The following is a 14655-nucleotide window of genomic DNA, read 5'->3' on the forward strand; positions in this document are numbered from 1 at the left end:
TCATTCATGAGTAAATGTGATGTAAATTTAATCATAATGTTTAAATGTAATACATTATAATGTATCATGTATGCTTTATGATTGCACATAACATTTCTTAAATGTCCTAACTTCTAATATATGTATATATATTTACGTTTCCCCGTTTCCAAAATTTGGGAGGTCATGTTTCATACCCATGCCTGTTTCGGAAACTCGTACCCATTTCCCCGTTTCGTGCAACTTAGTTATTAACCTATTTTTAAATGTTTCCTGTCTAAACTTAGGAAAACTAGTTAATTAATCAGAATTAATTAAGTCAAATTGAGAATTCTGTAGAAACTCACACGGATCAATCCAGAAATGATCTGAGCCATTTAATCTTGGTCGTTGGAGTCCCAATAGGAAGATGTAAGACGAGATCAATGTTGTGGTGGAGAATACACTAGTCACTTGGAGAATTCGATTTTCCAGAGTAGTAGCAGTCAATTGCCAGAGAGTTCGAGCTTCAGTGAGGAAGCAGACTGAGTGAGGGGCAGGGACAATGAGGTTGGAGGAAGTTTTGTAGATCCAGTGAGTGCATTTGCAGAGAGGCCGAGATTTCTCCAGGAGGCTGTGTAGAGCCTCAATAAGGTAGTTCGATTTGCTGGGAAGGAAGACGTTTTCAGTTCTAGAGGCTGGGCAAAGGTTCTAGATTGTCGGAGAGATGTTTTCCTAGTCAGCAATAGAAGGACGATTACACTGGCAGTTTGTTCGGCCAATAGTTGCAGCAGGCAACATCAGGTTGACACAGACTCTGCACAGGCCCAATTGGACGACTTGCTTTTCAGAGGCAGTCCAGTGCTGGAATTTCACGGAGTGAGGGTAAATTCCCTCTAGATATTTTTGCTAGTGTTTTCTTTGCAGGATAGCCATATTTCGACATCCAGATTATTGTACTCGGAATTTCTCACTATTGCATAATATTATAATAATAAAACCCACAGCTGCTGCACCGGTTTTCCCAAGTTGGGTTTTTTCGGGGACATTTGTCCAAAAATAACGATGTCATTTTTATTGTGTGTGTGTTAGTATTTTCTCCGTTTCCAGTGCTATTATTTCGCAGTATTTTATTTGTGAAGGTTGTAGTGTGATTTATTCAGTATTTGCCATAGCAAATAAATTGTTAAAATAAATTAACAATTAGAAGAATAATTTCCAGTTGTTGCAGTAGGATTTCAGTGTTGGAATTTTCATAGTACCCACTTTTGGTGGGTAACAAGGTCAATGGACTTACAACAACTCCCAATGCCGATATAGTAATATTCTTAATAAACTTTGACCTCTTACCCATCTTAAATTTTCTTGTTAGATTTCATCAGTGCTGCTAATGGTAAAGGAAGACTAGCTGCTGCAAGTTTCGCTCCTAGGGATGTTTCAGTTTTGGAATTTTCATAGTACCCACTTTTGGTGGGTAACAAGGTCAATGGACTTACAACAACTCCCAATGCCGATATAGTAATATTCTTAATAAACTCTGACCTCTTACCCATCTTAAATTTTCTTGTTAGATTTCATCAGTGCTGCTAATGGTAAAGGAAGACTAGCTGCTGCAAGTTTCGCTCCTAGGGATGAATCTTGGGGGATCTCCTGATCAACTGAATAGTCTCCATAATCATTTCCTTGAACGCTTCGTCACTTTCTTCATCTAAAAAGTGATATTGTGCATTTGTTAAGGCAATTCTTTCCTCTTCACTTCTAGTTGTCATACAAGTGCAGTGAACCTCAGTATTTCCCTGTCTTAACACCAAATTTATCTCTGGAAAATTTTAATGTTCACAATGACGAAGGTTGTTTCTTTGCCAAATACCTAGAGGGAGATATTTTGTTATTGCAAATTACTATTAATTGTAGCTAGCTAATTTTTACATTTATAATGTATCAGGAGTGGCTGGGATCTTGAGTGATCCAGACTTTGAATTTTTGATCTTTACTGTAAACATTCCTTGAAAGATAGAAAGAATTTCAAAACATCTTGAGTAGAAACCTTGATACCTAACACATGAAGTTCATATCTAGTCTTCATAGATTATTAAAGGGTAGACAATGCAAAGAGTTTATCAAAGAATACCTAAGGTTACTCTAGATTAAAAAGATCAGTTGCTTTTACCAGATCGAGTCCATTTGTGAAAGGCCTACTGGCCACTTCCTACTGGCAAGTGGAATTCAACTAATTTTGTGACCAATAAATTGGGAAAAGATATAAAGATACGTATATTTCTAAGTTTCAAACAACACTCTTGCATTATGTTTATGCTGGGCTTCTTTGGAAGCTTTAGTTAGTAGATGATAAATGATAATTACTTTGTGACCTTACTTTGACTATAGAGGGCTAATAAATGTCAGTACAGGGTTCGAGTGGAAGTTGATGTCCCTTTGTCTGTGGCCTGGGAATTATGGTCTGACAGGGAAGGTGTGAACCGTTGGATGCCCTGGATTGCTTCCATAAAGGTACCGATAACTTATCCATTCTCTACAATGTTCTTTATTTTCCTCATTTCTATCCTTGATACAATTCAGGCAACCACAAAAACTATTCTGATCCCATTCACTTTATCCTAGAAATGGATGAACTTAAAGGAGTTAGATTGACTGACAATGCTGAATCTTTTATAAAATATTCCATCTAGTAAATGTGAATACGGTCCTCTTCTGCATGAATCTTGGATGCTTTCGTAGTGTGATCCAATGCCTAGTGAAGCGTGTCACCTTCTCATGCAAGGCTAAAATCTTGGACAAAGATTTTAGTCAGCTAAGCATATAAAAAACTAATGATTAGCATTGTGGCTTTTGTCATATGTGATTGAGTGTTTCTTGAAGCTCTACTCACTATTCTTTTTTCGTGTGCATTATGAGTGATCAAGTGACTCTGGTGTGAAAATACAACACTTCAGAAAAACAGATCAAATCATTTTGTTACATTTTAATTTTCCAATGTAATCTTCCATTGCATCTCTTATGTCATTGCATAGATTAGCCCAGGAGCAACTATGCCATGAATTACTGCAGCTGTATGTGATGTCTATGATCTGAACTATTGAACAAAATCGTTGGGTTGTGTGCAATTGATGGATGGTATTTGAGCCTTTTGCAGGTCAAGCCTACATGGAAAATATTCCTTGAGGCTTGATCAATTCTAAGCTGATTAAATGCTCAATTACCCTAAACGTCTAGCCTAACTATGGCTGAAAATTATTACCCTAGACGTTTAGCTTAACTATGGCTGGAAATTCATGTAAAGCTTTATAAACTCTAATTCAATCCTAAAACAATAAAATATAAGATATATTTTGGATTTTTGAATGACTATTGGGAGAAGAGTAGTGCCTACTCATTTTTTGGGGCATATGGGTTCAACTAAGGCTCCCTTGAGAGAAAGTAAGTGGATCTACGGTGATATCAGGGGCTGTCCACTACAAACCCTAAAAGATCCACCTAATAGTTTATAAAATTCAAGGAAAGATTCTCCACTAGAAATCTTTCTAGCGTTTTAAAGAAGGGATTTGTCAAAGAAGAAACTAAGAGAATTCACCTTGTCCACTAGAAAAGTACAATTACACATACTAATCATTCATAAACAAATCCAACAAGATTCAGAGAGACCACTTACTCAAGAAATCTTTTGCATTCATAAACCCCAGCCATGAAAATCCATAAAATTTGCAAGTAATTTTAGAAGGAGCTCCAACTGAGAAAGAAGGAAAATGAAAATGATATTACAGCCTCTCAATGGTTTGTTTATGCAAGGCAGCTTTGTGAGCAGGATCCCAATGTTGACCCTCCCCCCTTGGTAAACAGTACTACTAAGCTTTTCATTGCGCAAGAGGTCGAGATGGGCATTAAGAAGTTGGGTGTTGGAAAAGCAAAATACTTAGTTTAACTTCAAGTAGAGTATCTAAAGTGGGGTTTGAAAATTCTTGCATCTCACATCACAAAATTTTTCAACAACATCATGCAGCAAGTGCTCCCCACAGATTGGACAACTAGTCTAGCAATACCTCTTTTCAAGAGTGGTGACATCAATTTCCCTCCAATTATAGGACCATAATGATAAATCCCTTGTTTGCAAAGCTATTAGGAAGCATGCTAGAAAGTAAAATTAGCAAGTGGGCGGAAGAAAGGAATAAATGTGTCAAAGGGAAAGCAGGTTTCAAACCTATATATTCCACGGTTGGTCACGGTATAACTTTAAGGCACATCATTGATAAAGTTTGGGAAGAAAAGGAGGAAGCCTTTTGTTGCTTTGTTGATTTCAAGAAAGCTTTTGACATGGTTCCTAGGAATAAACTTTGGCACATAATGGAGGAACCTATGGTTCCTAGGCATCTTCAAGCAACTATTTATAGGTTGTATGAAGAGGTGAATGTCAAAATAAGAATTTTAGATGGCATCTCTGAAAGTTTTAGGAGTGATATCGGGGTCAAGCTGTTGAGAAATCTATAGGGCAATAATTATAGTGATTTCTCTTTACTTGATAACTGCTTGTGATGTCTTTTTACTTATTATTATATGTGCGTATCATTAGACAACTACCAAAAGCAAGAAGAACAAGAACACAGAATATAGGCTACAAGCTAGGGTCAAAACCTCTCGACTTGAGAGGAAAACCTGCAAATCTCTTCTCTTCCTTATAGATTCTTCAATTGACGAATTCCAAGACCTTAAGACTGACTTCAGATCCCTCCAAGACCAAGACCATCCTCTTTGGGTGATGTGCTAACCTTGATCCAGTGAAACCCAGTCAAATCTCTTCCAGTGGCACTTCTTCGACCTCCAGCTGCAGAATTTTGGCCTCCACTGTAGATCTAAAATTTCGCCCCCCCAACAATTGCTGTTGCGACACGTATGAGCTTCGATCTAGCTTTTGAGCCTTCCTTTGACCTTCGCTTGTGTTAATTTTAGGTATGTTCTATGCTTAGAACAATTTATTTCAATTTTCACAGCTAGCTCAATATCTTTTCCAGATTAGCAATTACATGAGCATAATAGTAAATTGCAGATAGAACATAAACATAAATCACAGAAGACAAGCCAAGACAAGAGGACACAAGATGTGGCGCTAGCTAGGGACAAACCCCAATGTGGGGAAACCCTTGATCAATTTTTCTTATATGTTCTTCAATAGTTCAGCAGAGAGAGAGAGAGATAGTACATATACAACAAAAGTCAACAAGATCATCTCTAAGAAGATGATACATGAGGTAGCTGAACTTAGTTGAAGATATGTTGCTTCAACTGATTCTCCAAGATGACTCCATCACCATGTTGCATCTATCATTGTGCTGCACCTCACTGTGCTGCACCATGCTGCACCCATCATCACTATGTTGCATCTCATCATGCTTCACTAATCATGACTGTACCCATCACTGTGCTCAATGTATACTGCAATTTATCATCACTTCAATATGCTACTTCAGTACCTTTTGCTGTTGCACTATTCACATCATGCTCATCATCACCAAGCTGTACCAATGTGCTGCACTGTACTGCATTCATGCTGCCTACAACAGTCACACAATCTATCATGCTTCTTTATTCACTTTACTGCATCATGTTGCCCATGCATCTTGCTGCACTATCACTATGTCTTACTGCAATTTCAGGTTGCAATATAGCTGTTGTGACTGTGACTGGTTAGGGCATATTGGTAGCCCCTAAACAGTCACCCAAACAACCCTCCTTGGCTGTGGCCTATACTAGCAGAGATGCTCACCTGACTTGATGTTGTTCTGGGCATGAACAACCCTCAATATACCCTACATTGCCCTTCAATAGTGAGGTAGGGCTTGCGGCCTCACCACAACAATCTATGCTGCCTCTCCCAAGGCGTCTCCACCCAAGAACCACCTTAAACAACGCTGAAAATTATCCTCCATGTCTCGGCCTTCAAGAACAGACCCTCAATTCTCCAACCAGCACTTCGGTTACCCTAAAACAACAGCGCGTATATCCTTCCATGAGCACTTAACATAGTCCCCAAGCTGCCTCGCTGTGGTAGCCTCTTTGCTGCGTCTTAAGGGTTGTCCTCCATGACTAGAAACCCTTCCATAACAACTTATAGGGTTAGGGCATCGTGGCTGCGTTTATCTATGAATAGACTACGACTAGGGCACGTTATTACATCAGCTATGGCTCCTCCAAAGCTGGGCTATAACCCTTACTTAGATTTGCGGCTAGGGCTCCAAGATTAGGGCTACCTTGCTACGTATTGAAGCTTCCGTAAACAGTGGATAGATCCCCCTTTGAACTGCAGCCAAACCTTCACAAGACCTGCAGCTAGGCTTCATTATGACAACGGCTAGGGCATCCTTCTTTTGCTGCGTATAGCGTTTCCTTCTAGACCTGCGTTTTTCCCCTAGAGATTCTTCTTTCCACTAAGTCCCAAAACAAGTGGAGAAGAAGAAATCTCAAGAGAGTTGTGTATACAAATGACTTGCATGGCACTTGTATTTATACTAAAACGTGGAGCACAAGTGGGGGCAGTTTGGTTGCTGGCCGACCTTGACGAATTGTCCCATAACACAAATAAGTTCATATCTCCATGAATACCTATCAGAATCAGATGATCTTTATCAATCCTACACTTCTCGATGAGAGGAATCCAAGAAAAATGTCAGCTACCATAAATAAGATGACCCACAGGGAGTTTGGCCCTAGTTTCCAATTTTAACACTACCTCTCAACTAGGGAGAACTCCATTTGCTGATCCATCTGCCAGACTGTACTATCTCTGCCATCAGTGCCCTGCACTGCTTTGCTCCGCTCTGCTCTTCTCTGCTGTGCTGAACCATAAGAAGAAGAATTGATCGAGAATGTCTCATACCGTTCTCTATTGACCTGAAGTCAGTGCCATATGAAGAGAGTGTGTCATACCACTCTTACTGGTCCCAGATCAATTCCAAAACAGAGTGAGTTATATCACTCTTACTGACCTGAATTCAATTTCATTGATCCTAGATCAATATCAAAAGAGAGTGTCTTAAACCACACATACTGACCCGAAGTCAGTTTCGTTGATCCCAGATCAATATCAAAAGAGAGTGTCTTAGACCACTCATACTGACCCGAAGTCAGTTTCATTGATCCCAGATCAATATCATCCTAGCATAGATAGTACGGTAGTAACACGATGTGTCCATCGGTACTACTATGGTCCCTATCCTCATTTCCCTGCTCATTGGCCAGATGAGAGGTACTTCCCATGAGTCCCAGACTGCATGGGTAGGATGTCTTAAAGGAGAAGGATGACCCACTCATCCTGTCTACATGTCGCAAGGGGTATGCCAGGGGAAGGCTGAACCACTCACCCTGTACACAACAAATCACTAGGGGAAGGTTGAACCACTCACCCTATGATTGTGCCTCGACAGGAGAAGGTTGAACCACTCATCCTGCCTACATAGCAAACCACTAGGGGAAGGCTAGACCTCTCACCCTATGGTTGCTCATCGCTCCACGATGTACCTCGAAGCCCCCTGGAGCTCCCAGAGCTCAATGTCCATATCATATAGGACCCTTAGGAGAGAGTCTCTCCACGACTCCTAGTCGTTCTTAGAAAGTCACAAATTTGACCTTTCCTGGGGGCTTCAACAGAATGTCGGGGACCTACACATCAGTCCCAATGCGATGGAGCCTTCTTGCTCATCGATGTACCATATCCCAGATAAAGTGGTACCTGAAGTCTATATGCTTGGAGCGATCATAGAATACGGGATTCCTCAATAGTCGAATCCCCCTCTGGTTGTCACAGAAGATCACGGTGGTGTCCATCTTGTGTACAAACAACTCACTAAAGAGCTTCCTCAACCAGGCAGCTTCACACGAGGTCATACTCATAGCTATGTATTCGGTCTCAGCAGTGCTCAAAGCAACTGTCTTCTGCTTCCTGTTCATCGTAGTAGAACCCAACAAGAACCAACACTTAGAAGTGCTCTTGCGATCCTCCACATTGCCTACCCAGTCAGCATTCAAATAATCATGCAGCTTCACATTTCTGGTAGTGTATCTCAATCCATGAGAGATTGTGCCCCGAAGATATCTCAGAAGATTCTTAACCCCAATCCAGTGAGGCTCAACCATATATGAGCTTAACATGCTAACTACAAAACATATATTCGGACGAGAGTTCACCAAGAACATCAATGCTAGAATGAGTTTATGAAACTCAGAGGCATTTCCCAAATCAGGTCCAACATCCCTACCACATAACTTCTGAAAGTTAAGCTCCATCGAGGTAGTCACGGGCTTGCAGTTCACCATTCCAAATCTGGAATCCAACTCCCTCTTACTTTTGCAAATGAGAGGGTCTGCACCTGTCAGAAAGAGGTTGTCCTCAGAAGTTGCCAGTATGAGAGGTCTATCACCCACAACCTTCAAGCCAAGGTTTGGATCGGCTTCACTCCTAGTGAATCTCAGCTTCATCAGACAACTATCAATCCTCTCATATCAAGCCTGGGGTGTTAGCTCTAAAAAATAGAGAGCTTCCTTCAACCTGCATACATGAGATTCCTGATCATGAATCTCAATTCCCTTGGGTTGTTCCAAACCTGTGGATTTGCTACATGAGGGGAATGGTCCCTTTGTAAGATTTTCCTTCGGTACATCTCGGACATGTACCTTCATGCTCTTCTTGAATTCAGGCATCCCAGTCACCATCTGACTCACGTCGGGTAGGGCCCCAAAATAAGCATACCTTCGGTGCTATAGGTTAGATGAGTCAACTGACATGGTCCCTAATGGACTTCCTGCAACTTGATACAAATTGCCAACCTTGAATAAAAGCGTCTTTGAAAATTCCAAAACACGTACCTTTCCATCGATGAGTGTCACCTTGAAACTTTTGATTTCCATTTGCTGAAATGGACACCAGGGTCTTCTTGCGATCAGGTACATAAAGGGATTCTTGTAAATGAATCGAGTTACCCTCATTCAATTGAGGGGTAACATTCCCTACACCCTTTCCGAGATAGGTGGCATTGACTCCAAGTATAATCCCACGATTGTTTCCATCTCTACCAAATTAGAGAGAGCACCCTTCTATCTGATGAAGTGCCTTGAAGCACTACAATCAATAAGCTAGATTCCCAAAGAGTCTGGAGGAGAGGGCCAATATAAGATAACATTTGATTCTTCATACCTGGGGTTCCTTGCTTTCTTTGAAGAGTCGGCTATTTCCTTGATGACTCACATTACCTGTCATTCCTCTGATCATTGAAGATATCCCTGGAATGATTGTTATCTTCATCAAGTGATGTGTCCCTACTATTCAGACACTCCTTCACATAATGACCGAACTTATTGTAAGCAAGGCATTTGCCTTTCCTTCCACCCTTAGATCCGGACTTCTCATTGAAGTGATCTTTAGGTAGGCCATCAGAAGCTTCTGCTATGCCATTCTGATAATATTCTCTGCTTCGACTTCACCCTTGGTGAATTTGAAGAGGGATGAGGAATCCCTTGAGCCTTTTGTCCTTTCCCAACTGTCTTGGGTGATTGCTCTTTCACTCTTGCTTGGGCTTTGCCTTCACCTCAGCGCTGATACCATGTTAATTTTAGGTATGTTCTATGCGTAGAGCAATTTATTTCAATTTTCACAGTTAGCTCAATATCTTTTCCAAATTAGCAATTACATCAGCATAATAGTAAATTGCAGATAGAACATAAACATAAATCGCAGAAGACAAGCCAAGACAAGAGAACACAAGATGTGGCGCTAGCCAGGGACAAACCCCAATGTGGGGAAACCCTTGATCAATTCTCCTTATATGTTCTTCAATAGTTCAACAGAGAGAGAGATAGTACATATACAACAGAAGTCAACACTTTGACTTATCTAAATAAGAACAGAGATCATCTCTAAGAAGATGATACATGAGGTAGCTGAACTCAGTTGAAGACATGCTGCTTCAACTGATTCTCCAAGGTGACTCCATCACCATGCTGCATCTATCATTGTGCTGTGACTTGCACCTCATCATCATGCTGCACCTCATTGTGCTGCACCATGCTGCACCCATCATCGCTATGTTGCATCTCATCATGCTTCAGTAATCATGACTGTACCCATCACTATGCTCAATGTATACTGCAATGTATCATCACTTCAATATGCTGCTTCAATACCTTTTGCTGTTGCACTATTCACATCATGCTCATCATCACCAAGCTGTACCAATGTACTGCACTGTACTACATTCATGCTGCCTACAACAGTCACTGCATTTATCATGCTTCTTTATGCACCTTACGGCATCATGTTGCCCATGCATCTTGCTGCACTATCACTATGTCTTACTACAGTTTCAGGTCTACAATATTGCTGTTGTGTTTGTGACTGGTTAGGGCATATTGGCAGCCCCTAAACAGTCACCCAAACAACCCTCCTTGGCTGCGGCCTATACTAGGTGAGATGCTCACCTGACTTGATGTTGTTCTGGGCATGAACAACCCTTAATATACCCTACTCTGCCCTTCAACAGTGAGGTAGGGCCTGCAGCCTAACCACAACAATCTACGCTGCCTCTCCCAAGGCTTCTCCACCCAAGAACCACCTTAAACAACCCTGAAAATTATCCTCCCTGTCTCGGTATTCAAGAACAGACCCTCAACCCTCCAACCAGCGCTTTGGTTACCCTAAAAGAGCAGCTCGTATATCCTTCCATGAGCACTTAACACAGTCCCCAAACTTCCTCGCTGTGGTAGCCTCTTTGCTGCATCTTAAGGGCTGTCCTCCATGACTAGAAACCCTTCCATAACAGCGTATAGGGTTGGGGCATCATGGCTGCGTTTATCTATGAATATATTGCGGTTAGGGCACTTTATTACCTCAAATATGGCTCCTCCAAAGCTGGGCTATAACCCTTGCTTAGATTTGCGGTTAGGGCTCCAAGATTAGGGCTACCTTGCTGTGTATTGAAGCTTCCCTAAACAGTGGATAGATCCCCCTTTGAACTGCGGCCAAACCTTCACAAGACCTGCGGCTAGGCTTCATTATGACAACGGCTAGGGCGTCCTTCTTTTGCTGCATATAGGGTTTCCTTCTAGACCTGCGTTTTTCCCCTAGAGATTCTTCTTTCCACTAAAACCCAAAACAAGTGGAGAAGAAGAAATCTCAAGAAAGTTGTGTGCACAAATGACTTGCAAGGCACTTGTATTTATACTAAAACGTCAAGCACGAGTGGGGGCAGTTTGGTTGCTGGGCGACCTTGAAGAATTGTCCCATAACACAAATAAATTCATATCTCCATGAATCGAGTGTTCTTTATCAATCCTACACTTCTCGATGAGAGGAATCCAAGAAAAATATCAGCTGCCATAAATAAGATGATCCACATGGAGTTTGGCTCTAGTTGCCAATTTTAACACTACCATCTGCTGATCCATCTGCCAGACTGTACTATCTCTGCCATCAGTGCCCTACACTGCTTTGCTTCGCTCTGCTCTTCTTTGCTGTGTTGAACCATGAAGAAGAAGAATTGATCGAGAATGTCTCACACTGTTCTCTACTGACCCGAAGTCAGTCCCATATGAAGAGAGTGTGTCATACCACTCTTACTGATCACATATTAGTTCCAAAACAAAGTGAGTTATATCACTCTTACTGACCCAAAGTCTGTTTCATTGATCGTAGATCAATATCAAAAGAGAGTGTCTTAAACCACTCATACTGACCCGAAGTTAATTTCATTGATCCCAGATCAATATCAAAAGAGAGTGTCTTAGACCACTCATACTGACCCAAGTCAGTTTCATTGATCCTAGATTAATATCATCCTAGCATAGGTAGTACAGTAGTAACACGATGCGTCCAACGGTACTACTATGGTCCCTATCCTCATTTCCTTGCTCATTGGCCAGATGAGAGGTACTTCCCATGAGTCCCAGACTGCATGGGTAGGATGTCTCAGCAGGAGAAGGATGACCCACTCATCCTGCCTACATGTCGCAAGGGGTATCCCAGGGGAAGGCTGAACCACTCACCCTGTACACAACAAATCACTAGGGGAAGGTTGAACCACTCACCCTACGATTGTGCCTCGACAGGAGAAGGTTGAACCACTCATCCTGCCTACATAGCAAACCACTAGGGGAAGGCTAGACCACTCACCCTATGGTTGCTCATCGCTCCACGATGTACCCCCAAGCCCCCCGGAGCTCCCAGAGCTCAATGTCCATATCATATAGGACCCTTAGGAGAGAGTCTCTCCACGACTCCTAGTCGTTCTCAGAAAGTCACAAATTTGACCTTTCCCAGGGGCTTCGACAGGATTTTGGGGACCTACACATCAGTCCCAATGCGATGGAGCCTTCTTGCTCATCGATGTACCATATCCCAAATAAAGTGGTACTTGATGTCTATATGCTTGAAGCGATCATAGAATACGTGATTCCTCAATAATCAAATCCCGCTCTGGTTGCCACAGAAGATCACGGTGGTGTCCATCATGTGTACAAACAACTCACTAAAGAACTTCCTCAACCAGGCAACTTCACACGAGGTCATACTCATAGCTATGTATTCGGTCTCAGCGGTGCTCAAAGCAACTATCTTCTGCTTCCTGTTCATCATAGCAGAACCCAACGAGAACCAACACTTAGAAGTGCTCTTGAGATCCTCCACACTGCCAACCCAGTCAACATTCAAATAATCATGCAGCTTCACATTTCTGGTAGTGTATCTCAATCCATGAGAGATTGTGCCCTGAAGATATCTCAGAAGATTCTTGACCCCAATCTAGTGAGGCTCAACCATATATGAGCTTAACATGCTAACTACAAAACATATATTCGGACGAGAGTTCACCAAGAACATCAATGCTAGAATGAGTTTATGAAACTTAGAGGCATTTCCCAAATCAGGTCCAACATCCCTACCACATAACTTCTGAAAGTTAAGCTCCATTGAGGTAGTCACGGGCTTGCAATTCACCATTCCAAATCTGGAATCCAACTCCCTCTTACTTTTGCAAATGAGAGGGTCTGAACCTGTCAGAAAGAGGTTGTCCTCAGAAGGTGCCAGTATGAGAGGTCTATCACCCACAACCTTCAAGCCAAGGTTTGGATTGGCTTCACTCCTAGTGAATCTCAACTTCATTAGACAACTATCAATCCTCTCATATCAAGCCTGGGGTGTGAGCTCTAAAACATAGAGAGCTTTCTTCAACTTGCATACATGAGATTCCTCATCATGAATCTCAAATCCCTTGGGTTGTTCCAAACCTGTGGACTTGCTACATGAGGGGAATGATCCCTTTGTAAGGTTTTCCTTCGGTACATCTCGGACATGTACCTACATGCTCTTCTTGAATTCAGGCATCCTAGTCACCATCTGACTCACGTCGGTTTGGGCCCCATAATAAGCATACCTTCGGTGCTATAGGATAGATGTGTCAACTGACATGGTTGCTAATGGACTTCCTGCAACTTGATACAAATTGCCAACTTTGAATAAAATCATCTTTGAAAATTCCAAAACATGTACCTTTCCATCAATGAATGTCACCCTGAAACTTTTGACTTCCATTTGCTGAAATGGACACTAGATTCTTCTTGCGATCAGGGACATAAAGGGATTCTTGTAAATGAATAGAGTTACCCTCATTCAATTGAGGGGTAACATTCCCTACACCCTTTCCGAGATAGGTGTCATTGACTCCAAGTATAATCCCACAATTGTTTCCATCTCTACCAAATTAGAGAGAGCACCCTTCTATCTGATGAAGTGCCTTGAAGCACTACAATCAATAAGCTAGATTCCCAAAGAGTCTGGAGGAGAGGGCCAATATAAGATAACATTTGATTCTTCATACTTGGGGTTCCTTGCTTTCTTTGAAGAGTCGGCTATTTCCTTGATGACCTGCATTACATGTCATTCCTCCGATTATTGAAGATGTCCCTGGAATGATTGTTATCTTCATCAAGTGATGTGTCCCTACCATTCGGACACTCCTTCACATAATGTCCGAACTTATTGTAAGCAAGGCATCTGCCTTTCCTTCCACCCTTAGATGCGGACTTCTCATTGAAGTGATCTTTAGGTAGGCCATCAGAAGCTTCCGCTGTGTCATTCTGATAATATTCTCTGCTTCGACTTCACCCTTGGTGAATTTGAAGAGGGATGAGGAATCCATTTAGCCTTTTGTCCTTTCCCAACTGTTTTTGGTGATTGCTCTTTCACTCTTGCTTGGGCTTTGTCTTCACCTCAACGCTGATACCATGTTAATTTTAGGTATGTTCTATGCTTCGAGCAATTTATTTCAATTTCACAATTAGCTCAATATCTTCTCCAAATTAGCAATTACATCAACATAATGGTAAATTGCAGATAGAACATAAACATAAATCGCAGAAGACAAGCCAAATCAAGAGAACACAAGATGTGGCGCTAGCCAGGGACAAACCCCAATGTGGGGCAACCCTTGATCAATTCTTCTTATATGTTCTTCAATAGTTCAACAGAGAGAGAGATAGTACATATACAACAGAAGTCTACACTTTGACTTATCTAAATAAGAACAGAGATCATCTCTAAGAAGATGATACTTGAGGTAGCTGAACTCAGTTGAAGACATGCTGCTTCAACTGATTCTCCAAGGTGACTCCATCACTATGCTGCATCTATCATTGTGTTGCACC

General features: G+C 41.6%; 1 protein-coding gene across 5 annotated transcripts in view; it reads left to right on the top strand.

The window, feature by feature from the left end:
• Positions 1–14655, top strand: part of LOC149246539 (uncharacterized) — a 161853-nt gene that overhangs the window by 40107 nt on the left and 107091 nt on the right. For all 5 annotated transcript variants that reach the window (XM_089457961.1, XM_089457962.1, XM_089457965.1 and 2 more), the window contains exon 2: positions 2370–2469. In XM_089457961.1, the coding sequence (XP_089314087.1) occupies positions 2370–2469 (100 nt within the window). The remainder of the gene's footprint in view (positions 1–2369; positions 2470–14655) is intronic.

Source organism: Pinus tabuliformis, chromosome 7 (genome assembly GCF_031772625.1).
Source record: "Pinus tabuliformis cultivar Carrire ecotype Pingquan chromosome 7, CPIR1, whole genome shotgun sequence".
Classification (NCBI taxonomy): Eukaryota; Viridiplantae; Streptophyta; class Pinopsida; order Pinales; family Pinaceae; genus Pinus; species Pinus tabuliformis.